This window comes from Phasianus colchicus, chromosome Z (assembly GCF_987193195.1).
Source record: "Phasianus colchicus chromosome Z, bPhaCol1.hap1.1, whole genome shotgun sequence".
Lineage (NCBI taxonomy): Eukaryota > Metazoa > Chordata > Aves > Galliformes > Phasianidae > Phasianus > Phasianus colchicus.
This window is the reverse complement of record NC_143476.1, coordinates 66,588,968-66,616,941: the sequence shown is the minus strand read 5'-3', so window position 1 is coordinate 66,616,941 and position 27,974 is coordinate 66,588,968. Positions and strand designations below refer to the sequence as shown.

The window sequence follows — 27,974 nt, the reverse complement described above, 5'->3', positions numbered from 1 at the left end:
AAAGAAAAGCTGAGCTTTCTTTGCAGAATGGTGGTGTTGTGCAGTGTTATAAATAGGTACATTGACATTACTGAGAGGTGATTTCAGTCCCTTCAGTTGTTAGGAAAGGTTGATTACCATAGCAAGGTCCTGAAAATGCCTGAGGGACTGTGTAGTATGTACTGCCACATCTCAGTTCATGTGGTTTACCAAGTGTAAGGTTAAGAAAAAAACGAGACTGAATCACTGGGATAAGTAGAAATAAAAGATGAACGTGTATACCTGGAAAGCAAGACTGCATGTTGCTAACATTCTTGGAGGTCTCCTGTTCAGATTTAATCTTAGAACGTGCTTCTATACTGTCACTTCTCAGTGTCTGAAATGAGGCCTGTTTTGAGGTTGCATTCATCGGTAATGTTAGAGCTCCGCATATCTCCTGAATAAAAAAATACTATGCAAGAAATATGCATTCATGTGTAGGTAGAGCGAGCCTAATTTAGAGGAATTATTTTTTCTTGTTGAAGCAATCAAGTCTGTAGACAGTCAATAAAAATTGAAACAAATGCTGGGGTTTTTTTTAGGGAATTTGCATGCTGGATCCTGTATAGAATACAGAGCATTAGACTATCCTCTATTATAGCTATCTTATTTACTTTTTTTAACCTCTCCTCTTCTTTTGTTAGAAAGTATGCATATGCTTTCTGAAAATATACAGACATCATCAGCTAAAAATAAATTTACTATGTATACTATTTGAGTTTTTTTAATTTCACCACAGAAGTGTTCCCTCAGCTTTCACTTGAGTTAGCAGTTAATATACGAGGTGTTTCCTGTAGAACTTATATGATTATATGTGACATTTTTAAAATGATGCAAAGAAAGTTTTAGACCCAGAAGTGGGCAAAAAAGAAATAGAAAAGTAGTTTCTTTCATGCATGGGTGGAAATTACAATCAGTAAATTTTTTTTTTCTTTTACACTGACACGTGAGCAATGCCTCTGCATTTAAAATGCAGAGGATTGTTCCCAGGGCCCATGGCTTGAAACCACAAACAAAGGGAGACTTCTGGGTGACGTTTCCTTAACCTTCCAGTTTCTAAGCTAAGCCTGCATGGAATCTGTTTGATCATTATGCTTAAAAAAATGTGCCTGTGAAGTAAAAACCACGGCATTACCAAGGAACTTCACAGCATCGTATGACTTGTGTAAAATGTGAGGTGTCTTTGGAATCATTCCACTGAAAAAGCTTTCTCCTGACTCTCAGAGATATTTCTTAGGATATTTTTTTCATTTGAAAACTCCTTACATTTTACTTTCAGACTTTTTAGACTTATAAGAGAATGAGAAAAAATGTGCACTCTCACAGTTAAAGCAAGTGGACATGCAAACTACTTCTAATTCTTAAAGAAATATGAGAGATCTGAAAACTAGATGGAACAGATTTACTGCAGTCACAAGCTGGGCTCCTTCCTAGAAATAGGAGCAGAATGTACTAGTGTACTAACAGTATATGAAACTTTGGGGTTTAAACTCTGAGGAAAGCAGATGAATGCATTTCAGTGGTCTATATTAGAAATAATAAAAGAATGGACAGTACTTAGTGTCCTTTTGTTTTAATTTCTGTACTTTGCAATATGGCAGAAGACAGTTTAGGAATCTGTAACACATAAGAAAGCGTTATTGTACAGGAGATTTTATTTAGGGAAGGTGTTTTATATAAGGGCTGCTCCAAAAGTAATGGCTCCTGTGTTGGCCAACAATGTTACAGACGGCTGTTCCTAGCATGGCAGTAGAGGTTGAACCTTCCCTGAAATATTCTGTTACATTTTGTTGCTCTGTGATGGATAGCAGCAGAGGGGCAGTGTAACAAAATGGTGTTTGACATAGGGGTGCATGTGAAGAAAAGATGTGCCACTGAATTTCTCCATGTGGAAAAAATGGCACCCACTGCTGTTCAGAAGACCAATGGATGGGAGCGCAGTGAGGCAGAGAGTGGTGCATTTCAGTGCTGGCACCAGTGGGTCAACCACCTCCACTGGTGCATATTTTTGATGAGCTCAGCATGTAGGCTCTTGTTCATCAGTAGTGAAAATGCATAGCTAGAGGTGATGCCTATGTTGAAAAATAGCATTTTGTAGCTGAGGATTTGGTCTGTCAAACAGTGTTCTGTGCTCTTGTATCGATTGTAGTTTCCATGAAAACAAATATGAGGTATTGATTTTGGAGCAATCGTAAACATGGAAACTAAAAATCAGCACAGCAAAATGCAGGTGAAGTTTAGAAAGTCTGCAAGAGATCTGCAGGCCTAAGAGATTATATTGTTGAGTGCACAGCAAGTTTAGGTCACAACAAAATACTTTCTTGTTAGGTCAGACATATTAGACAAATAGAAGCTCTGTTTCACAGATGGGAGAAAAAGAAACATTATGATTTGCACAAGGACAGCCTCTGGCAGTACCAGCAGTTGGATACACCCTCAGGAAAGCCATAGAGTCCAAAAAGGAGTCTGTTTAGCGGAGAATCTGCTGAGCTAGCTTTATGTTCATACAGTCGAGCAGTACCTGATGGTATACTTCTGCAGAAGAAATATACCCAAATTTTCCTTCACAATCTTCCTCATTTGTGGCTGTCCCAAAACAACAAACACTCTTGCAACAAATGTAGGAAAAAGAGTGCAGTGTGGCATTTTAGTCCTTCTCTTTACTTTCATTTTTGCTGTATTATTTCTCTTGAAAATGGAAGGTATGTGAAAGCAGCACTAGACTGTATGACCACTTGATGGCACCAAACAAATCTGAAAGACCATTTAAAAGAAAGGAAGAACTGTGGTAGGAAGCATTTCTGTGTTTTGGGAGAAAACCAATGTTTGCTGAGTTGAAAGTACTTCGTAAGACACTCTCAGCGCCTGATAAACTTTACCATTGTTCAGTTTCTTTAACACAGCACGAGCACTTCAGCACTGTTGTAAGTAATTAGCACTGGGACCTTGTGCAGGGAATTACTAAACTAGGAATGCATTCTTAGCCTGATAGGTCAGTTTGTGAGCAAGAGACAGTGTGCACTTGGTTAGCTAAAAGTACTCTGGTTGCCTTGTACTGTATACTCACAGTATCTTTTCTACATAATAATCATCATTATGCAATAAAAAGTAGTGTTTTCATGAAAATCAAGTTTCTGTACTGGATCACTTGAACTATTTTTGAATAAAAGGAGAATTCTAGTACCATTGCATCATGTGCTATTAAATTTGCAGTGATTTTGACACTTCCCATTCTCTGTGGGACAAGATGTTCTCAGGTCACTGATGAGGAAGATCATCATATTGATTCTTCAGCTGTTCACATGAGGGTGTACCAACAATGACCTCCCCTAATAGCCTTGTGGATGTTTCTCCTTGCCTTTTCTGAATACATTATAAGAACCTTGTTCTTCCCATGTTTTATTAGTTCTTAGAAAAATGAAGTCAGCAGCAGACATTGGCAAGATAACCTCCTGGTCTATCCATTAAACACACAGCAATTGCTGGAGGCTTCCTTTATTTAATTCACTCTGAATCCTCTGCTTTCTGTGGTTTTAACTTCCTTTTGTCCTTTCATCTGTCTCCAAACACATTTCCTTGTGTAATTATATCCTGTTCTGTGTCTTGTGGAGGAGGAGGAAGATTCAAAATGACCAGCAATCTCGTTCTTTCACTGTTCCATTTGAAATAAAAATGTCTGCTACATTTGTTTAGTTTACTTCGGTCAGATGTGAAAACTGATACTCTTGGTTTCTTGTCTCATCTTACAGAACACAGACAGAACTTATCTCAGCATAATATGGATTGAAACAATTAAAGATTTCACCATGCTTATTTCTCTTTAACTTCCAGTTCTCCTTCTACTACATCTTAGGTTAATGAAAGTGTGTAATGCTGAGGGATTTTGTATACATGCGTATGGATACTTGTTGACATTTTTTTAGCATCATTTCCCTTTTTTCACTCCCATGCAACTGTTTTGTAATGAATTGTTAGGATTAACTAAAAAATCCTTTGTCTTGGAATCTCCTTGAGTTTTCTGTTTGAGTAGTACCCAACACAGTGGAGACAGAGTCCAAAATTATGGATATTAATAGTAGCATATGAAAGTTATGGCTTATAGGGCCTGTGATTGTGTGTATGCATATAAACATGTGTCCACACACGTGCTCCCAGGCCTTCAAAGCATATATGCAGGCTTTTGTAGAGAGTTCTTGCAGTGTGTGCCTGAATTTTGTGCATATTGATTTCAGAAACTTGTCGTGACTGAGGATCTCTTGGAGAGCTGGGAATTGATAATCCTTTGGATCCCTTCCAACCTAGGCCTTTCTATGATGATCCTTTGGATCCCTTCTAACCCAGGCCTTTCTATGATGATCCTTTGGATCCCTTCCAACCCAGGCCTTTCTATGATTCTGTGATAAGTTTCATCACGTTGCATAGATATCACCATATTCTTGTTTGACCTTTTGCTGTCCAAGTGTGATTGGGAACCTACAAGCCTTTCTGCATTACAGTAGTCTGTAGCATTCCCAAGATGTATGAGGTCCTGGAGGCTCTTTCTCAGTGTGGAATGCTTGAGTATAAATATACTTGAGAGTAAATATACATTGGTTTAAAGGTGAATACTCAAACCCTTTAAAACCTCCGTTTTACTTCCCTCTAACAAATTTGTAGGAAGGATGATAAAGGTTATATCAAAGGAAAGGCCTAAGTTTTTGAGAGCATCAGTGTTATATATATTTATGATTGTTGTTTCCACTTTTGAAACAATATTAACCATTTAATAAAGCAGCTTCAAAAGTTGCAGACAGCTTTGTTACTGGGTGCTAGTGTTGTGCTCTGACCCACCTTAAATGGCTGGTGGAACAGTATAGCAATTAGATAATTGTTTCATCAACGTATGATTAAATCCGAATTCCTGTAATTGATGCTTCCTGTAAGCATTATTGAAACAGATCTTCAATGAAATTAAATATATATTCTTGCTTGCCCAGTGTTTGAATTCCAGAGGGAAGAAAATGGAAAGTAATTAGAGCAACAAAATGGATGTTCATAATTTAATATTCAAAGCAGACTTTTCTTTTTCTATTAAATTCATATTGACGAGAGAGGTTTCATGTGCCACTGAAGAAGTAGTAAATTTAGACTTTGTTTAGCTCTGCTTTTGGCACTGAAGTCTTTTGGATGCTGTAGACTCTATAACAGGAATGCTTTTCCAGACTTGGCAATCTGCGTAGCCCTTAGCCATGGGATACAATATGCAGAGATTCAGTGGGGGGGAAAAAGAGAGTTGGTGGCCACATTAATCTGATAAATGTTCTGGAAAGGATGCTCACTCAGATGGAAGAGCCAACCCTGCCTCTAAATGGTGCTGCAGCTTGGCTTGAGGCTGCAAGCATCTGCACATGAGCCTAGCTCAGTCACTGATGTTTACTACAGAAAGTGGCATTCACTTTTGCACTGGGGACTAAGCGTGATTTTCATGCATTCAGTTTGAATTGAGAAAAGTTATGTGTACCTCTTGACACCAAGGTCAGCATGGTTCAGCACAGGATCAAGGCAGTAGCTCCTACCATTGGATTTGTAATTGGTTTTTGAGACTTTATCAGAGATAAAGCTTTATATGCTTTTAGTCAGTACATTTCCAGACACAAAGTAAGTCATATATATCGCTAAGTAAGGCTGACCTTAAGGTTAAGGTTTGGAGTGAGTTGCCTGGGAACACTGCTGAATCCATGGCACAAAGGTGTCTCAGAACTGATTAAAACAAGTCCATGAGGAGCAATGCTAGCGCAGCTGATGCAGAGAGGTAGGGGAAGAATGTCCAGTAATTTCCTTGTGCTTGAGGCATGCATCTCTGATGAAGCATTTCTAAATACAAATAAAGTCTGAGGAGGCAGAGGTGCAGTGAATTCTTAAGTGACTGAAGTGAGGTATGAGTTAAGTGTTTGGAGATACCAGATACAAATTCTGGAGGTTCAAAGGCAGCAGTATTTTGATTTAATTCTGATACTTGCTAATGTTGTCAGTTGTACAGCAGCACTGAATTTTGAAGAGACTAATAATACAGTGTTTTACAATTAGAAGGACAATGCTAAAAAGTACCACAGTGTTGATAGCAATTTCAGTTGCCATCATAAATGTACTAAGCTATTATTTTGTGGTATTCCTCTTCTCAGAGGAAAAGAATTAGACTTTCTGGAAAGTGAGAAATTTGAAGTATTTTGCATTTGTGAAGAGATCAGATTCTCCATTCAAACAAACTACTAAAGTGTATCAGCATATTGTTTCTTCTACTTAAAAGACTAACTAGCTCTTTGAAGAGCAGTGTTTGGCTGCAAAGTTAAAGGAAGATTAATATTTGAGACCATGAAGGGCAGAAATATTAAAACACAGTCTATTGATTATTGATTTGTGAACAACTGATTGGCCATGAGCCAGCAGTGTTCCCTTGAGGCCAAGAAGACCAGTGGTATCCTGGAGTGCATTAGAAAGAGCGTGGCCAGCAGGTCGAGGGAGGTGATCCTCCCCCCTACTCTGCCCTGATGAGGCCACATTTAATCTACTGTTCTGGATGACCCAGTTCAAAAAAGATAGGGATCTCCTAGGAGTCCATCAACAAAGATGAGAAAGGGCCTGGGGCATCTCTCATATGAGGAAACACTGAGTAGCCTGGGTTTGTCAGCCTGGGGAAACAAAAACTGAGAGGGGATCAGATAAATGTTTATAAACATCTAAAGGGAGGTGGGAGGCAAATGGATGAGCCCATGCTCTTCTCAGTGATGCATAGCGATAGAACGAGGAGTAATGGCCTAAATCTTGAACACAGGTAGTTCTGTACTAACATGTGGAAGAAGAACTACTTTAAAGTAAGGGTGATGGAGCACTGGAACAGGTTGCCCAGAGATGTGGAGTCTCCTTCTATGGAGATATTCAAGACCTATCTGGACTCCTACCTGTACGACCTATTGTAGGGTACTTGTTCTAGCGATGCGGTTTGGCTCAGTGATCTTTTGAGGTCCCTTCCAACCCTTGCGATTCTGTGATTACAGATGTTTTTTTTCTGTGATTCTGATTCAGCGAATCGATTGTCACCTGGACTGTTTATCACCCTTTAGGTTTCGGCATAGTCCGAATTGCTGGTACTTGAGAGATTGGACCATTCACAGTTGGATCAGACAATGCTTAAAATATGGTGCGCAAGACAAAGCCTTATACACATTAAAAAACAAGGTAGGATTTTACAAGGAAAAACCATAACTATATTTGATTAACATTTTGAGACAATTGTGCCCTACCTGGAATTCCTATTACAGCCTGTTAAGAATACTGTGGTTTTAAATTCAGATATGTAATTGTCAAAACAAAAACTAAAGTTTGACTTGATTGCTGAAACTCTAGTCAAACTTCAGTTTCAGTAAAAACTCTTTACAGTTTTTTGTCCTCTTTTTTCTCTTTGAGCTTTTTGGTTTTAAGTAGTGCTGGTGTTTAGAGCACACTGAATAGAAATGGAACATAAAAATCTTGGTAGGCAGTGCCTTTCTTAGTCCCAAAGGCCTTGACATAATGCTAAAACAAACCCTGTAACTGAAAGGTAGTAGGTGCACATCACAGGAGCCATGCTAATAAGCTTCTTATATTGTCTGACTGTCATACTGCATCAGTGTGCAACACCATGGTTTTGATCCTTCTGATACCTGCAGCGCTCTGCTTTGAAAGATATGAACAGCAGATTTTCTCACTCATTTTTTTCCTTCTTCTCTTCAGGTCCAATATGGAATTTTCCCAGATAATTTTACATTCAATATTTTGTTGGATTGTTTTATAAAACAGAAGAAATATGAGGGTAAGAAAATAGATACCAGCTCTTCATCCTCAGTTGTATGCTCTTAAATATGCAGAGCCTTCCTATGTATTAACATATTATAGCCATATTTTCTCTAAATTCACCTTGAAAACACACTTTCCTTATCTAAACTACTTTTCTGCATATTTATATATCACTTAGGTTGGATCTCTTTCATTGTATGATTTTGAAACATGCAACTCAGTGTTTCTATGATCATTAATGCTATTCAAAACGTAAGCCATCTTCTTCAACTTTCAGAATTCCAATTAACATGTTAATATTATGTTAGGAGATGCTAGTGAAAATTCAACAATGTTGTCCACTTGTAAGCTATACAAAAAGCTATGCATCTAAACTGAGCTATTTGTCTAGACCTGTTTGTTACTGGAGAAAGTGCTGAGAAAAATAATCCTCTCATGTTTGATGACAAATATTTAAGGTTTTCATTTCACTGCAGATTTTTTTGCACTATAGACTCGCAGTGATCTTTCTTTGCATAAACCTTTTGCAAACCAAACAACTGAGAGGGAAAATAGAATTGTTGAAAGACTTGTCTGAAGCTTTTGTCTTGAGGGTTTTGCTGGGTTTTGAGTGGGAAGTTAATACATATTTTATTTTGAGAGGCCCTTTTTCTATCCATATTTTTTTCTCTGACAGGCTCAAGGCTTTCAGTTTAAAAAACTGACCTTCATGAGAGGGAGTGTCACTGGAACTCCCTGAGGAGCTCCTCGAAAGCACTGTTTGCTGAATACAGTGAATACTGTGGGTGGTCTGTGACAGAGTTTCTTCTCTGCTATGCACTCCAGTCACCTTGAAGGCAATGAATTTAAGCTGGTCTTTTGTTTTTAATTTAAATACAAGAAGAAATAAGTTATTTTGAAGATTTTTTTTAAAAAGTTAATGATTGAAGGGCTGAGCAAAGAAGCAATCAAAGTCTGAGAGCTATGGGTTAAGATGTGTTTAGAAAGCTTCTTGTTGTTTTACACGTAATCCAGTTGATTGTGCATTCTCCTTCTCGTGACATGTTAGAACAACCCAAGTGGATAAGACTAATTCTCTACTGTTAGTCATAGGAAATCTTTAAATTTCTTCCTAACTATTTCAAAAACACTACAGTAGTAAAACATTGGGGAACATTAATGGATGCAGAAGAAGGAGCTGTGTAATTTTCCACTTAACGTGTGTTTATTTCCTCCACAGATGCGGTATCAGTAGTTACAGAAATCATGCTGCAAGAAAGTTTTGATGAGTTCTCAACACAGCTTCTTTCTCTCTATGTTTTATACCAGTATCTAGCAACCAAGTCTGAACATACGGTAAGCTGACCACACTCAAAACAATACATGGAGCTTCTGTTTCTACATGTTGTGTTGTAGTCAGCTGGGCGTCTGTTCTGAATAAAAACTTTCCTTTAAGTTTTTGTAAAAAATAAAATGCTTGCAAGTTTTCTTTATCATTTTGACAACTATAAAAGAAAGGAAAAAAAAGCAAGAGGAAAACCAGCAAATCACGTCATCCCTTTTTGTTGTTCCTTTCTCTGAAGACATGTCAGGATTTTCAGAGGTGGTATATGATCATTGTAAGGTTATGAAGTGACATTCACTTCAGTTCAAAGAGACACCTCCTTGCATTAAGCAGGTCAAACTCTTGTGCTTTTTAAGAGTCAGTGGATGCAGTTAACAAAAACCTGTTATTTAGGACACTGTTAAGGTGAGTATTACTCACCATTGGAGCCTGGTAACAAAACATTTCACTAGAACTTTACTACAAAGGGCTCTCCTATCATTTTAGGCAGCTACTTCTCCTGTAGTTTGGCATAAATCTTCAAAAGCCTATTGCCATCCCTAAGAAAAGTACTTGAAGCCTCTATATGTCTTGTTAAAATGTATTTATAAGATTTTAATCAGTTGGGTTGTAATTTAAGTTTTCACTGATGAAAAGAGGTGTGTATTTGCCCTATTCACTTTTCTCTCCTCCATTCCCTAGAAGACAAGTATACTCGATCACTTGTATGTGAGAAGCATTTTCCTATTATGTTTGTTTGTCTTTGTGTATCTTCACTGCAAAGAGAGGCACTAGTCAATACATGTGGTATTTCTTGAAAGCTGAACTTGCAAGCAGAGGTGGTGTGGACATGTAACACTTTTTAAAAAGCACGCTTATTTTTACAGCTATGACCTATTTAGTATGTATTTTGAAATAACTCCATTCAAGGACAGCATTATAAGTCATATTTTTGTAGGTATATAATATAGGGAGTACCAGTCAAGACTTCATAATGCTCAGCACCAGTTTTCTGTGGCTAATTAGGAAAGAGTGTGGAGAGAGTAGAAAGTCAGCTGCTTGTGAAAATCCCCATTCCTTCTTTCCAAGGTGCATGAAAGGTCAGCCGGTGTCCTGTTGCAGACAAAGCATTGGCTGTAGTTTAGGGGCCAGCAGACTGACAAAATGGTTTTTTTTAACTTGTACTGTATCATAGGCAATCTGACTATGTTAGTCCTTAGTATTTGTGGTAAAGAGCTTCCATTTTATTGCTGCTGTAAGCGCTGCTGAAACACTGGTCTTAGCTCTCGCTGGAAAATTTCATGCTTGATTGCTGAAAACAATCAGTATGATTGCCATGTTCAGTTGCAAAGGTATTAAGTTCTCCCAATTTCTCCAGCTCTTGAAGCCAAACATGCTAACTCCCAAAAGAATCTGTACCCTTAAAGTTCTCTTCTGGTTTCATCTGCTTTTCCTGTAACATTCACCAGGAACACTGAATTCAGAAGGAAACAGAACTATCCCCTTGTATCTCTTTCCTAGGTTAGACAAATACATTTCCTGGTTGTCAGATAATCGTATTTTTTGTTGGATATATATATGTAAGTTCATGTGCACCTGAATGGAGACACAAAAAATGCCACATCTCAAAAAGATACCTCCTTGCATTAAGCCAGGTCAAACCCCTGTGCTTTTTAAGAGTAAGTGGAGTGCAGGGAATTTTTCAGAATAAAATTCACAGCTCTCTTGTGGTTTTAATATACTTACTGATTAGGGCTCTAGCCATATTTGGTCTGATCAGTCACTAGGATTTGAAGCAGCTGCTAGCAGCATATTATTCTCTCAGTATTTTCTATTCTAGCAGAATATAGTGGAGGATGAATCTTATCACACACTTAAAAGAAAAGACTTTTCCAATATAGAAGGCATGTATTTTTTGTTTTAAGCAGTATCAGACTGAAGCAAATGTGAGAAGATACAGGACAGAGGCAGAGTTTGACTAATGTAAATCAATATAATTCTTAACCTTATGTAAACACACTGACTTACTTCCCTTCAGAATGTTGGCTCCTTGCATTTAATTTTTGTTGAGAAGATGTTCCTTTGCATAAATATACTATTGTTTTGGATATGTGTACTGTAACTGAACACTGAATTTGTTGCATGATTCTGTACTTTATTAGTAAGACATTATTAAGCCAAGTGGTTTCTTTAGCTGCTGCAACTTTTTTGTTTGTGTTTGTCAAGGAACACATTCTTAGTTTACATCTTAGTTTACTATTTGCAGTGGGAAGAGGAGAGAAATCTCGGTGCATCACTAGTGCTGACGGGTCTAAAGCAAACAAGTACTGTGGGATTTAGCTCCCAGCTGTATGGTTATGCATTTCTTGGTAAGTTTTACCTCCTTTGCAATCGTATTTATTCTTTTGTTCATTGGATGAACTAAACTGGTGTCTATGCTTAACTAAAATATAATTGATGAAAAGATTGAGGAAGAAAAAGTAGAAATCATGGGAGGAGCAATTTCAGAGTTAAGACCAAATGAAGGAAGGTAATCTTAGAGAGGAGTAAGGTTGGTTTGCTTAGGGAACAACATATTTTCCAACTAAACCCCCCCAAAAAACAAATTGACAGTTATAAGGAATCAGCTTTTTTTCTACTTCAAATTATGGAGCTCAAAATAATGCTTAAACCCCAAGGTGTTCGGAGGCCACAACCTGAAAAACACTATGTTTAGAATATTTAAATAAAGTATTAGTACTCACCATGACATTAGAGTTTCTGTTGTGAATAGCAGATAGTACCACCTTTGTCCTGTATCTTTTAAGGAGCCTTCACTGCTAATGACATGTAGTACTATTTGAAGAACAGCTAGATCAGAGTACATTCAGGATAGAAGGGAAGGAGGATGCAGGATGGAAAAGAAGAAATAAGTGATTATTGAATTTCCTTCACAGGAGTATAGTCCAGACAGCGTTTGTCCTCTGCAAAATGGTTATTTGATTGAAAGTAGTAAATTAGTTTAAAATGTGTGATTATGCATTTGTTCCGTTACAGTATTACATTTTATTGTAGAATTCATTCAGGATGATAACAAGTGTACATGTTCTTAAAATATGACCTCAAAATACAATACACAGTGACAAAGTTAGGTTGCTGATTATGATTTATCATGACTGTAAAATGAAAACCTCATTTTTAGTCAAAAAGGGGGATAAATATGAAAATTAATCTGAAATCTGATATTCCATGGGACTGCTGTTAACTGGCATTCAGTTTTGTACCATATAGATTGATTGAGTAGTGTCTGTAGATGTGAATTTCGGTGTTTGTGAGAAGTAGTACTTCTTCCATGACAATGACATTCAGTAAATCAAAAGCTATTTACTGTTATGTCACATATTCCACAATCTTGCCAGCACTAATGGAACTAACCTCTGAAGGAGTGAAAGATGTCTTCAGGCACAGAGTGGCCTAAAGCACCTTAGCTATTTTAATTTATCTGTAGTCTATAAGCTTTGTGCACAAATTGCCTTATTTTGTATGAAGAAGAGTAAGTTGTGTTTTCACAATCATGTATTATTGCAATCAGAGTTTAAATTCAATTGAGAACTTGGATGCATAGCTCTGGTAAGGTGCACTGAAGTCATAGTATTTTTTTTTCATTGATAATGACAAAATCAAGAGCTTAGGATGATGTTCATTGCCAGTTAGTACTCACAAACTGGAATGTCATGTAGATTTCCTCTGCTGTGTTGAATGGGAATTTTATGTTTTCTACTCGTGTTCACCTCAGAAGAAACACCATGTTGTCCACAGTGCTGCACATCATAGGTCCTGCTAAAGTCATGAAGACCTTAGTGCACAGTACCATAAATCAAGAACCAAGATTTCATTTTGGCAGGTCTCCTATATTTTCTCTCAGGAAGTTCCAACCAGAAATAAGAATACTGAGCTGTAGGGTTATCCAGAGCATGTACTATTAATCTCATACAATCTGGCCTTGATACATATGTGAGTAGAACCTCAAAACTACAGGTGTGATTCCAGTCTCTCCTATTTGGCGGACACATGTTGCACAGTGAGTCTATGAAGGTTCTGGAAGATGTTCAGAAATCCTGCTTAGAAGTGCTGTTATAATTGCCAGACAATTAGGAAACTTCTCCACTTTTCCTCTTTTCCATGTGAATAAAATTTCCAGGTGATGGAAAAAATAAGTAGAGAGGAACAAGAAACAGACATGATAGTCCTGAAACTGGGCAAAAACAGAAGGCGCTTCATTTAAGTACAATAATAACAATTCTGTCAAAGCAGCTTCATAGAAAAGAATGTTGTTCTTACCAGACAAACCTAGAGACTTGCTTTTTCACAGAGAACTGTGTCAACTCTTATAGATTTCCTTAGGACTTGAATTTTCAAGTAATAATCTGAAAGTACTGTCTTATCACAGGGAAAGTGGAGTTGAATAAAGGCCTAAGAGCTGTATACAACCTAATGCCATTGATGTGGACACCTGGATACTTAAATAGAGCCTTGCAGGTGATGGAGAATGTAGCTTCTTTGCCAGGAGACAGCAAAATCTGCCAAGAAGCTGTAAGTATGAAAACTTCACGTAATCTGCATAAAACAAGAAATTACATGCAAGCCAAACTCCAGTAAAACTTGCAAATTACTTGTCTTGCTAATGAGAAAGTATCAGACCTTTCCAGGCCCAGCAATTTTTCAGAGTTCTTTGGAGTCCAGGAGAGGTGATTTAGAACAGAGATACTGCTGTTGTTGGCAAGCCAGCAATTATGTCTATTGCGTTGTCCTTGGGAGTGAGTTATCTGTGTTGCCACATGCCATTTATGTTCCTGTTGAGGTACTTCCCAGTTCACTCAGAGCATACTTGAAGTGTCGTGCCTTGTGTTGCTCATGGCTAATTCTTTTTGTCTTTTCAGGTGGTTTTATGTCCTAAATAGTACTGCTCCTGAGTTCAGAGTGGTTTCTAGAAGGGTTGTAGTGTGCTCTTATGAAGAGGATGGGTAAATTTGGTCTTTTTGTGAGATTAGGTCTGACTAAGGGATGCTGGGATTTCAATCAGAGTGATGCTTTAGGCTGCTCCTGGACCAGCCATTTTAGATGGAATAAACCACATAGGATGCTACATAGAAAAAGCATTGAGGCTCTCAACATCTATTCTTGGTGTTCTTTCCTGAAAGACTGCCTGGTGATGGGAGTCTCCCAGTACTAGGCTCTGCGTTTCCCTTGATGTACAAAGGCCAGGTCACTGATCAGCAGGTTTTCCTGATGTTCCATATGGAGAAGCAGGTCTGCATAATACTGGATAAGACAAGGAAGGAAGCATTACATCTGAAACTCCCACCATTTTATTTTTTGGGGTGTGATTCAGCAGTTTTCTTTCTTAATCCAAGCCTGAAGAATTCAGCCTAATAGATTTGTGATTCTTTCCACTTATAAACACTAGACAAAGTAAGGAACTCCTCCGACTTTTCTGGGCAATCTGCAAACATCTTAGTGCTGAAACAGGATTGCATCTGGTATATCAGGTCATAGCACTAGTAAGTACGGGCCATGTTGTACATCATTGTCCTGATAAACCTGCACAATAGCGAACACTTGAGAAAGATGTCATCCTGTTTTTTCAAATTTAGTTCTTTTCTAAAATGTAATATTATCTTCTAGCTGAATAAATTTTGTTATCTAAACAAAAAGTTTTCAAATGACAACTATTTTAGTTGCACAGTTCTGATGTAAACATCTTCTGTGATTTGGTCAATCGTTATCAATTGCTTATTTTTCAGGATTTAAGCTTTTCTCTGTTTCTCACTAGCAAGGTCTCTTTTCTCTCTACCATTACTATTGGCAGAAAGAGTTTTTATTACTATCAGAACAACAGACCAGGAGTTAGTGTTATATTGTTTAAGTGTGGACAAGCAAATTTTGGTATGTGGGATTGTTTGAGAAACTCTCCAAATGAGAATTTATGTATTTCCAAGCACATAGTCAGAATTTCATTGATTTTTTTTTTTTAAATCCTATTTCAGTATTGGTAGTTTTGAATTACATTTTAGTGCAAGAATGTTATTTCAACTATGCTTCATTTTTATTCTTTAGCATTATATACTTATGCTACAAAAATGAAACCATATAGATATCAAGAGACCTTTTGCTTGTGGCAGGTTTCATAGATTCCAAGGTTACACAGTTATTTCTTCCAACTGATAAGGATTCAGAATAAAGATTCACAGAAGGGTAACAGCTCTTTATATTTGTAAAGGCTGAACTTTAAAATGCAGTCAATCTGCATTCAGTAATTTAAGTTATGACAATCATGTTATTTCCAGAACAGCAGCAACATCCATATAGCAATTTCATATTTTGTATCAATAATAGATAAGGAAATAATTTAGTAAGTCCCACAGGACACTAATGAGTTTTTTTGATACAGCTTCAGTTAAGAGATGGTGGTTTTGTTGGTAACTCTCAAGTGGAGATCATGAAAAAAACAAGAGTCATAGAGATTAAAAATACACCTTTACCAATATGTTGTATTACCATTTTTCCCATTTCCATTATCCAATCCATGACAGGAATGAATGTTGTTGCTGTTGAATAAGTGATTTCCCCCTTATTTTCACTAAAGAGGAACTAGGGTGATCTATTAAGTACTATATTCTTTGAATGTTCCACAGTAATATTTTATTTAGATGTATCTGTGACTGTGTATCACACTATCACAGGGGCTACTGTTTAACATTAGTATTTATGGCTAAGTATCAGACATAGAGAAGACATTAGTCTAGTGCCTGACACATTCTCAAATACCAGTCAGGACCTGACTCAAAGGGAGTAGACAGAGACCTGTTGACAGAGTCTGACAGAGTTGTTCTGCTGCAGGGTCTTCAAAATGTCCAACCTCAAAAGTCCAAAATGCAGTATGGAATTCTTCCAAGAATGAGTCTGTTTGCTTTTAGAATTTATCATTTAAAGTAGTCTTCTGGAATTACATGGTAACTTACAAAGCTGTTTATAAAGCTGGTGGTGGTAATAGTCAGATTGTAGTTTCAAACAGTTTATGCTAACAATGACAAATGTGATTGCCCAGGTTGATGTTCTGGAGACCGTTTTACGGTCTGTCCTTGAAGCAAAACCTGGTCCAGAACCATCTGAAGAAGCCAAAGAAGTAGAACAGAAATCAGAATATGCAGAATCAGAAGAAACGGAGCAATTGAAAATACCTGAGTACTACAGCCGATTCAAGGTAGGAAACTTCCTTTCATCTAAATATTCTAAGCTATAGATATCCTTAGTACATACTAGAAGATAAATAAGTTTACAGATTATGGCTAGTAGACTGACACTCTTTCAGTGCACCAGGAGGCTACCTGGCATTTTTGAAACTGATGTCACCTTACATTTTCACTTACTAAAAGAGGAAGCAGGCTTCAAACAAATAAGTGCTCAAGGCCACTTGTCTTTTGTCTGTCTGCTGGGATTTTATCTTCACTTTTCATACATCAGAATGATAAATCCAAATGCTGTTTGCAAAAGTGGTATGTCATTAGAGATCCATTATCTGACCTTGTGTGGGTTCTTGCTCATTAAAATAAATTGTACCAGAGATGAGACCATCCTAAATTTATTGTCCATTTATGTACGTTAAGTACAAAAGTTGCATCTATACTTTCAGTCTGGATAATAAGTAAGGATATATCTCTTCCTTCTTATCTTTAGTTTGTTACACTATTGATAACAATATAAAATTCAAACATTACAGCATAGCTGTATGGTATTTTTTTTTTAAGCATCTCATAGCTATATAACAATCCCATTTTATTTGATCATTTCTCATTTGTGTTGTGGTAAAAATCAAATACCCTAGGTTAAAGCTAGTCTGGCTTATAATTCCAGGAGTAATGCTCTCTCCTTAGACCATCAGTTTCCACTGTTGCTGTCATGACCTTGAACAGCTCTGAATACAGACAGTTGCTCTAAAGAAATTCCAGAAATTAGATGACTGTTACCCTGTGGTTTCACATTACCAACACTTGCTTTTCCCTTCTTTGGTTTATATTTATATAGACTATTTACCACTAACCTTTGAATATTACATTTAAGCACTTAGGACTTTGTATTTGGAGTGTTTGGGAATGAATGAGTGGACAGCATGTGATAATTCATGCTTGGACGAATTACAGTGAGTTAGGTAAATACACATGCCCTTTGAAGGAGAGAATGAGGCATTTTTTTGTGTCTGTCATTGTCCATCCATTGTCTGCCCTTGAACAAAATAATGATGAATGCTCAAAACAAGGTCTAAATGTGAAACAGTGGGGAAGAGCGGTGCCAAGAGGATATTTTTCTCATTGCTTCAACCTTTCTTCCATGATTAACCCCATTTCAGACATTCCCTGATGTAGTAATGATCCATCAAACTACTTTGTCCATCTTTATCTCTAAGGTCTCTGAGAAGTTTAAAGAAAAATAGCACTTACATGAAATGTAGGTATCCAAGAGTAAGTTACATATGAAGAAGTCATAATTTCCAATTGTCTTGATGAGAAAAAAGAGCTTTCAAGACAGAATGCCACTTCTGCTAAGTCTGGAAGAGCTATTATACTCCTCTTTGAAATCCATTAAGCCAGCAGCAGTCAGTTTTCCGAGCTGAACCCCTAGACAGTGGCAGGACAGAAGTGAAAGTACACTAGAAATACATACAGATCTAAGGGAAGTTATGGGTCTGGCTGCTCTGAAAAAAACTGGTGATATTGGCATTCAGTGCCAGTGTCCTGGCACATGCTGTTTAATCCCAACACAGTAATTGTACTTCTGCTGCTGAAAAGACTGTTGCACTTTGTCCAGCTCTGCATTAGCAAGCATGTCCCAGTCTTTCTCCTGGTGCTCAAAATGAATCACTTCAGTCTCATGCTTGTCCAGTTCTCTTTCACGAGTGATATACCCAGGCATGCAAGGAAGAGCATCTGGACTTTGTCCAGACATACGGTTCCTGTACCACGTTCTGCATGGTTTTCTACACTGTCTTGGACTTTATGTCTAGTACAAACCTCTGAAACAGCCATTTGTAGAAGTACCTGAAAAAGTTGTGGCAGCCTGTCTAGGAAATCAGATATGTGAGAGGCAGAATGTCCTTCGCCTCTAGCAAGCAGGACTTGAGAGCCTTTGGCTATTTCCAGATAAAGCCTTCAGAGCAGTAATTTAGAATCTTGTGTCTGATGTTCTCATTCATGTTGTAATTACCTGTTTCCAGATACCATATTCTTAGGCATACTACTCAGTGCAGTGTTCCTTAGGCAATTCCTTCCATCTGTGTCAGTGATCAGTGGGCAAGCATTACATCATATAAATGCTGAGAGCACCCTTTTTAAAAGCAATGTACCTTCTCTATCTGTGTGCAGAGCCCTGGAGACTGCTCATAAAAATCAATGAGTTTGCCATTTAAGAATGTGCCCTTCTGATACCTGCAGGATATAGCTACTTTCCTAAATGAGTTTCATTAATGTATTACAGCAGAGTAGAGAAGATTCCAGAGTTCAATAGTACCAGTAATGGGTTAGGAGAGAGGCCCTGCTAGTTTCCAATTCATTGCATTTCATCTTCAGTTTCATACTGCTTAGTTTTAGCATCCAAACTTTTAGCATCCATCTTTCCGGCACATCCTCAGTAGTGGGTAGTAGGGAGACTCTGCATCAGTTATCAGGAATTGTGTTCCTTTGTCAAACCCAAACCATACTGTCTTCGTATTTATTCAGGATGTACTGTAAATTCACTCATATCTCAAGCAGAAGAGAGATAAATACACAGATAATACTAATTTTGGTTTTAATTTGGTAATGTCACATTGTTTCAGTTTATAAACTTTGTCATAAAATCAAAGGCGACAGAGCCAAATTCCCAAGCACTCAGTCCTGCATACATAGTGTTAAAAGAGCTTTTTATCTGCTTCCCTGGGCCTGACAAAAGAGCAGACCTGTTGTAGTTGTGTTGGCTGAGGCGGGAAGAGGTAAAAAGGTATCAGAAGAAGTGCTCCAATTTCTTTTTTCAGAAGAAGGTATAACCTCGAGGCTACAGTTGAGCTGTAGTGCCTTTGCAGATTATTGCAATGGGTCCTGGGTAAGAGGAACACTGTGGGCCAGCTGCATAGTGTGCAAGCTCCCAGTGATAACTGGGCGTGGAAGATTGAATGTCATCATGTTCTCAGAGTCACAGTATGATGATTAATTATCCCATCTTCTTTCAGTTATCTTGCAGTGCAAATTAGTAGGGTTTATTCAAAAAAACACATGAAAAAAGCACATGGGTGTACCTACCTACTTCAAACATTTCTGCAAGTGCCTGTTTCAGTGAAATATTTTATTTCAAAGAACAATCAGAAAAATGTGTTCCTATCTAATGAATGAGCAAGGGTTAAGGAATGTGCCAGTGCCATGTCGTCTTCCTCCCTCAGGAAACTCTTTCCCTGGCTATCTGTATATCTGCACTTCTAAGGCAATTAATCAGCTTGTTAGAGAGCCATCAGGCCAAATATTCCATAAAGCTAGAAATAGTATCAGTCAATGACTCATCTTAAGTGAATTAATATATTTATGCTGCATGAGCTCTGGTAAGTAAAGCTCAAGAAAGAAGTATTGCAGTTTGTTACTGAAGCTGTATCTTTAGTTACATTTTAGAATATACCTGAATAAATATTACTTGCTTTAGCTCTGTTGTGTTTAGGATGTGTAAACACAGTCAAACCTCAGATCAAAGTAACTGTTGGCAGAAAACTTGGAAGTTTGCTATTAGTAAGGAAGTGTTTAAAGTGATTTGCATATGTGGAGAGTGATGCTAATGCAGGCATTAGGGAACACAGCAGTCAGTCTGCTTTGATTTAAGACATAAAAGAAGTGCTTAAATTGTATTTTCACTATTGACTGGTCAGCTAATCTTTGTTTATACCAGGTGACTACACTTGGAAAAATAAAGAGAATTTCAGTAGGTAATGGAACTTTCTTGTTTCAGTAATATTGTTCAGAAAAACTTATTCTGAAGGTTAGCATTCCAAGGGGAAGAAGTGATACCTGGTACCACAGTCAAAATCCTTAGCTAGGACAAAATGGCCAGCCTGGATCAGCACAACTAATCATTAGATTCGAACAACTATATATTGGTTGTTTCAGGGAAGTGCTTGGTCACTGATTATTTTGTGACTGTCTCTTTCTTTCTCTGTCCCATCAAATCCTCCTTTTTGTGGCAGGAGCTGTACTCTAAGCTGCATTCACTTGGCAAGGTTGAATCTGAAAGCCTGTTAACCCTGACCACCCAACTCGTCAAGGAGAAGCTGCCAGCATGTGAAGTGGAGGACATCGCAAAGCATGAGCAGAAGCTAAAGGAGTGGGAACAAGAACAAGCACTTCTCATTGAGAGAGAAAGAGAAATGAGAGAAAAAGCTAAGCAGGAACTAGAAGCTAGGAAGCTAGCTGAGGCATCTGCTTAATACTGAAATTCAGACTGCCGTAATGGTATGCATTCCTCTGTACATGAACTGTTCACTATTAATATTTCACTTAATTACTGCTGCAAATATGACTGTATGCGACTATTTACTATATGCAAATAAATCTATTTCCATTTTGCCTGCTTCCTGAAGCAAAAGCATGTGTAGTTTAGAAATCATCATGTTTATAATATATTTTCCTCCTGTTAGCAGCCAGGCAGGGGGTGGTATGGAGACAAGACAAAGAAACAAAGGCACTGCCTGTGGTAAAAGTTGTAGAGGGTGGAAGAAACAAAAGAAGAGGGGAAAATTTCAAACACAAGTTGTTTCAATGTGAGTTTCTCACAGAAAAGAATGCCTGGGCCACTCTGAACTTAGCCACTAAGAGGATTAATGTATGTTGACTGCTTTTTTTTCCTGCCCACTTGGAAAATTCAGGCTAGTCTACACGGAGCTGGAAGCCTACTTTCGACTGTTTTTGAAACAGGGAGTTAGCACTTGCAAAGGCACTTAGATGTGCCTATAAAAATGCTTTCCTGTAAGGAATTGAGAAATTTCCAACTTCATTAGCACTTCCTTGCTCCACTTTTAAGGTCAGTAGAGAAACAGGTGCAATCACCTCAGTAAAGGGGCCTCATTCTGCACTGCATTTCCTTTTAAGTTCTGGGCACTGTTTCATGGTTCTTTTTTGACTTAATCCCATTTTTGCCTCAGCTGCATACATAATCCCATGCCCTATTCTATAGATTGTGAAAATGATGTATCTATTCATACGGAGCAAAAGAAGATGGCAAGGAAGAAAAGGTTGTGGGTTGCATCATGCTTACATTCCCTGTTGCCACAGAAGCTGATCAAGAGACAATTTTTTGCAGCTTCTTGCAGGGCAAGCTTCTTAAAAAGAGGGAGACCCTGACAACAGCCTTTCTGTATGGCACCTTGTTGTGTTAACAGTGGTGCCTCAGTGTGTTCTACCACAGTATCTGAGGAGTATTTCCAGTTTTATCATGCACCTGTCTAGCCTTAGAGCTCTAAATCTCACATCACACGCTTACTAAATCCTTTGAGAACAGAACATGCTGCAATTCTCTGAACTTATTTGTGGTTAGGCATCTTACTGGCATTCACCAACTGCTTTGCCTATTCCCAGTGAGTATACTCACAACTTGATTGCTTTTATATCTGAGAACATGACAGTAAGGTTCTTTGCCCTTCTTGTCAGCAATTCCTGTAGTCTCTCCCATAGTGCAGTGGGAGTGCAGTCTCCAGGTGAGGGGGTGATTCTTTGTTTTGGCCTGACTAATCCAGCAGTAGCCTTTACAGGCAACTTTTCTCTTATCAATTCTCCTGAAGTTTTTTTTTTCCTCTTAAGTGCTCCTAATGCTTTCTAGCCTTAAGAGAGACGGGAGGCCAAATACACTTCTGAGAACAGTTTTCTTAAAACTGGTGGCTTGAAGATAGCATTCCTAGCTGGCCACAAGAGACTGAAGTGTCCTTCCTGTGCCTGTGTTCAGCTTTTTGGCATGAGAACATGGATTGTACCTCCAAAGATTCACAATTGATCCTGCATAATCCAGTTTTGTTCTCAGCTTCTTGATAAAATATCCAACTCTTCTTCCACGGATATTCTGTACACCACATTTTTAAGACATGGAGGGTCTGCTGTATGGCTTCAGCCATTTCAGCTGTTGCTCCCATGCCTATGAGATACTATCTGGCTAGGCCACAGTGGATAGTCCCATGCTTCTAGCTGCTTGCTAGCATCTGTTCATTGGCAGCATGCACAGCCTGTTTCTGGCCCCATCTCTGCTTGCTCACCCTGCTGGGTGGACATGCCAGGCTGCTAATGCTCATCAGGCTCCGGCAAGCAGCCAGCTGCCACATCCCTGCTATCTCACAGAGCATGCATCACTTCCCACACAGCTAAGCCCCCTTACTATTTATTTAGATTTAACTGCTATAGCAACAGAAAAAAATCTTCCTCTAAGCACTGATCAACCTGTTAATATTGCAGGCTGCCTCCTTTTTTTTAACTCTTAAGTACTGGGTTTGAATGCTTTTGGCTCAGCCTGTAGCCAGAACTCTGACTGATACAGCCTTTCATCCAGGGACAAGCTTTAAATAAACTGGAGAACAAGTGTTGTATGATGTTGTCCTCCAAGAGAGAGGAGGATAACCTCACCATGGATAAAACAGATACTCTGCACTGGACTTGAATCTGCTCCCACTTGTCCCCTAGCCCCAGGAGAAGGGAGTTTCCCTGTGAAGTGCTTTGCAGGCATCAGAGCAGATTGTGGTGGCCAGACAAGAGGCACCAAACGCAGTACACATGGGAGAGGGTTCAGATCATTTGTAGCTTAAGGAGCAAGAAATTCTGGCAGGTCTTGTCGTGTATCTCTCAGCTCAGCATCACTCTGAGCAAGAAACCTCTTCTGATGCTTTCACCAGTCCCACACATGGACCCCTTTTCCCTCCCTGCCATTGGTATGTATTTCTCCACAGCGGATTGGTCTCCCACCTTCTCTGCTCCCCCACCCTTGGTCTCACCACCATCTCAGTAGCAGCAAGTTTCTGCCAAACCAGTGTCTTCTCATGAACCAAATTTCCCACAAGCCTGCCTGTACATTCTTGAATTTGCCAGCAGCTCCTCTTGTCAGCTTTCTCTGCTGCACAGGGTCCCCTCTGATCTCCCCATCAATCCTCCTGTACATCTAGCCACATCCATTTCCTTCCCACTTGCCCTGTCTTCACACCCCCACTGTATCAGGCAGCAGGGCACCAATGCACTCAAGACCTGGTACCGAAAACTTCAGGCCTTGCTGACAGTCAGGAGATTGTGAGCCCCAGTTTGCAGATGCACTGCACACATACCTGCCCCATGCCTGTAATGGTTTTCCCAGTCCCTCCATTAAAATTAACATTATGGTGGCCTTGGATGAGTACTTCCTAAAGATATCATAACAGCGAGGCTTGGTAAAAATTGCTTGATTAATGAGCAATTTTGAATTGAATTTCCCATCTTCAAACAGCACTTCATGTGCTGCTTTGTCAGCTCTTCATTATAGAGCAGTGTTTGTTTATTACTTAACCCAATCGTTATCCTGCATTTGCTCTTTCTGCAGAAGAGCAAGGTGTGCAGGAGCACAGACAGGGCCGGAGCCTGCCCAGGGCTGCACCCACCCATGCCGGGAGCTGCGCTGTGCGTGGCCCAGGGGAGACGGTCTGTGGGGTTGGGGCTGGGCAGGGCTGGGACCAGGTGTGTGCACCGCGTCTGGCTGGGGATGGGAGCCACTGCAGGTTGCAATGGGGCTCTGCCTCTCATTTCCTGATGGAGCAGGGGTCCTGTGGTCACGGCTAAACTTCAGTAAAAACCTTGTACATCTGCCCCTGGGTCACTGCCCTCCATCCTTCAAGATGGAGGAATGTCAGAGGTTACTTTGTGACAGAATTTGTCCAAACTTTCAGCAGCTCCCAGGAGTAAGTCTGGGTCCCAGATAGCCCAGAGCCCTTCTAACCAGATGCCTGTGTCTCTGTGGCCCCCATCACCTGCTGTAGTAGAGCTGGCTTCATCTAGAAGGCCTGAGCAAAGGGCATATAGTAGTATTTGATCCAGTGCTGCTTAAACACAAGCTTTGATGCCAAAGGAAGTATTTATATATGTGCATATAAACATATAAAACCCCTACTCTTATGTTCTCTACAAACACAAAAAGGATCGGAGTTCCTCTAGTTCTGCACCCTGGTGCATGTTAGATGCAAGCTCACAGCCCAGCAAGCCCTCCTCACAAGGCCACAGTCAGGCTTTCCGCAATGTGGCTGCCTGTTGCTGCATGTCAGCTCCCAGACAGTGCTGCATGCAGACAGGGCTGTCGCAGTGCTCCCTGCAGGAATCTCTCTTGGTCGCACAATCTCTTTGTGGACTGCCTCTCCCGGAAATGTTCTTTCACATCTCGCTTTCTTTCATGACCACAGCTGTGATTTGAATTAAAGATATTTCAGTTTCTCTCTTAACAGTGTATTTGTAAACCACTGGAGTATGTCTTTCTTCATAATAGTTTTTGAATTATTTCTCTACTTGTTATCTACTTGTTACTTGGTCACAGTGCTGCATGCATGCTCAGTGACCACAAGCCCAGTGCCTCTGCAGCACTGCAAGGGAAACCAATCCTTGAGGAGCAGAGCTTCTTCAGTATGTCTGCACGAGCTTTGCTACTGCTGGGAGAAGGACCAGCACTTCAGGAGTTAAAGTTCAGCCTTCTACTATCAACTTAACTGAAATGGGAAGTCTGCAGCTTCCCAGTTCAAATCCTCTGCAGACACCAAATATGCTTCTGATTAGGTACGCAAATATGTAACTCTTCCACAAGTGTCATTGGCAGAACACTCCCAGCAGAGCTCTGAAAATCGTATGCATTATTCACAAGGGGAAAATTACATATTTATTCTCTTGCAGCTCAAATAAGTGTTGCCCGGAGCCTGGCACAGATGGACCCTATTTGCAGTAACACCAGATCTGGTGCATGTGGGACTGGCACACACTGTGCCACACGCTCCTCAAAAAGGAGTGATCATGTTTGTAAAAGCACACTGCTGCTGGCTTCAGACCTCACAGAGCACCATCCAACCCTGCAGGTCATGCCGCTGGTCTTGCTATGGCTCTTTTGTGTGTAAGTGTGGGTTAACTTTGCAAAAGGGTCTAGAGAATAACGGAGTACATCTGTGGAAAGTAAAGTGAAATTTCACTTTCTAGAAGAGTATAATTATAGGAAATGTTCATACCAAGACATGGCACTTTTGCTGCAGAAGGAAACCTACTCCTGATACAAGTCAGGAACAGCTTGACCTCAGGACAGAGGCTCCAATGGAATATAACTGTTGTTATGAATGAAATGTTGGCCAAAAATTAGTCATGAAACAACAGTTCAAGAGTAAATTTAGTAAAAGTAACAGAAACTGTGCTCTCCACTGTAGACCATGCTCTGCATACACAGCCTTCATGTAGGCCTTCAGCTTTTCAATAGAACAAGTGGCAAAGGCCTTAAGTTGCACCAGGAGTTGTTCAGGTAGGAGACATTTCTTCTCAGAAAGAAGGCATTGGAACGGTCTGCCCAGGGAGTGCTGGGGTAGATAAATCTACACATCTATAGAGCAGTCTTGACACGTTTTGGTGGTTGGATTGGATGGTCTTGCTGGTCTTTCCAGCCTTGATGATTCTGTGATTCAGTAGTCACAAAGCTGTCACTGAACTATGAGCAATCAACATGATACCATCTCTGCTGCTGCTCTAGAACAGTCTGATACACTCAAGTGCTCCCAACATATTCTGAATTGCAAATGCCCAAGGCAGAAAGCATTGGAGCTCATTCAATTATCAGAATTATAAATATATCTTGCTTATTACAAATCCTGACAGTTCTTCACCAGAATGAATTGGGAAGAAAACTTTCAAGTCTATTCTGCTCTAACACACAGGGTAGCTGCTGCTGTAATTTTATCTTTGGAAACTGTAAACCCTTGCTGGAAACCCTGGCTCACTGTCCAGGGGGTTCATATTAAGCATTTAAGTGGCTCAGCGGTTCAGCTTACTATCAGCTGTTCAAGCTCAGCTACACAGCTGGGCTGAGATATGATGAGATCCATTCACAATGGGTTTCTGGACCTTCACAGGTATACTGAACATAACTACAGAACGTAACTAACAAAAATTGTTAGCTTTGTTTATATAGAGAGGTATAGAGACCCTCTATTTCACATATCCTGTCTGTCATGCATAATGTGCAATGTATGGAACATGTAGTCACTCTGGCAGTGGAGCTGGCAGCAGACGCAGCCACACTCCTCTTCCTGACACCTCCTCACAATGGGAAGTTACGCTGGAGCTGCTGGAAAGTGGAGAAGCAGCTACATCAAGTGGCAGGGATCCATAGAAACCAGCAGACAGGTGCTCAGGAAGCATGCAGAACCCACTGATTTGGTTCCTTAGTTTTCAATATTTCAGAAAATGTAAATGATTTTATTTCTGGTGGAAATGGTGCTGTGCATGCAGTCAAAAGCCAGTAAATCTCCTAGAAGCTGAGGGTATTCAGCTTTGCTCAGGAGACCTTATCCTCTACTGGTTTGGGCTATATACAAAGATGACAATGCCCTGTGGGCTTCATGCCAGCCTGTAGGAGAGGTAAGAACCATGGGAGCAGTCAGCAGTGAAAGACTGCTGTAGCCCTGGAGATGTGCTGGATCTATGATGCGTCACCATGGACATTACTCAAGTGAACTCTGTGTGCCTCTCTTCTAGGAGCCACGGTTCCTCCCAGACATAAAGCACTAAAAATTGGTATTGAACAGCCTCTAGGTCTGGGATGCTACAAAGTAGATCCATCATTTTGAGAGACCCAAGAGGCCTATCATGAGGGATTATGATTTTCCTGTGTCTTCTGAAATGCTTCACAAGCTGATTGAACTTGTTCATTAGCAACAGTAATGGAAACAAAACTGAGCTGGGTTACCCTTTTTTCAGGGGCTCCAGGGGTGGTCCCAACGATGTAAATCTAGAGCCATACCTTTCAGTTACAGATGGATAATTGGGATGGCAACCTGACCTGGCCTGTCTAAATCATTCATTTTAATATATTTTAAGAAGGATTGGGCTACTCTACCACAAAGCTCAAAAAGCCTTGGCACAAACATATGCAGGATTATACTTGAGGTATAGGATTCATAGCATTTACTCCTCTCATCTGGTCTTTATTTCTCTCTTCTTTACCACGCTCAGCCCAATCCAAGCCAAGAACAATATTTCTTACTGATACTGTTGGAAGTTAGAAATGCGGCCTTTTAGAAATTGGAGAGAGAGAAGGTTTCACAAAAAGAATGGCTGAGGAGGAGGGAAACCCCTCACTGACACAGCTTCTCTGGAGAGCCAGCTGCACGCTGTCGGTTACCATCACCCACTGGCTTACAGCTCACTGAGGAGAAAAACAGACATGATCACTGCTGCACCTTGCTATGGCTGCCATAAAGCAAAACTACAAAGGCTTGACTCCCAGCCTTTTTCACATCCTTTGTGCTGACCAGCCCTGTTCTGCTCACCAAGATCAATGGGCAATGGAGGTTATGTCCACTGGAAACAAGCAATGCACTTGTGTTAAACTGCAAGCAACTCCCTGGTTTGGAAAAAAAATATTTTCTAACCAGGCTGGGCTTGGTTTGATGTGGCTTTATTGGGTACCATCTCTTGACACAGCCAGCTGAACATGTAGTTACTGAAAATGAGGTGTTATGTTGCTGAGGAATACAGAAGTGAGAACGGAAAGAAGTCACATCATGGTATACCAAGGTAATGTCCTACACCTAAAGAGATGAAAGTAATCT

The 27,974-nt window shown here is 39.7% G+C and overlaps 1 protein-coding gene across 1 annotated transcript in view; it reads left to right on the top strand.

Annotated features, from left to right (window-relative positions):
• MRPS27 (mitochondrial ribosomal protein S27) overlaps positions 1-20,753 on the top strand; it is a 48,355-nt gene extending 27,602 nt beyond the window's left edge. Inside the window, exons 5-11 of the mRNA XM_031602606.2 lie at positions 7,119-7,233; positions 7,768-7,846; positions 9,050-9,165; positions 11,400-11,502; positions 13,563-13,705; positions 16,221-16,376; positions 20,370-20,753. Coding sequence (XP_031458466.1) covers positions 7,119-7,233; positions 7,768-7,846; positions 9,050-9,165; positions 11,400-11,502; positions 13,563-13,705; positions 16,221-16,376; positions 20,370-20,609 — 952 coding nt within the window. The 3' untranslated portion in view covers positions 20,610-20,753. The remainder of the gene's footprint in view (positions 1-7,118; positions 7,234-7,767; positions 7,847-9,049; positions 9,166-11,399; positions 11,503-13,562; positions 13,706-16,220; positions 16,377-20,369) is intronic.
• The last annotated feature ends 7,221 nt before the right edge of the window (positions 20,754-27,974 follow it).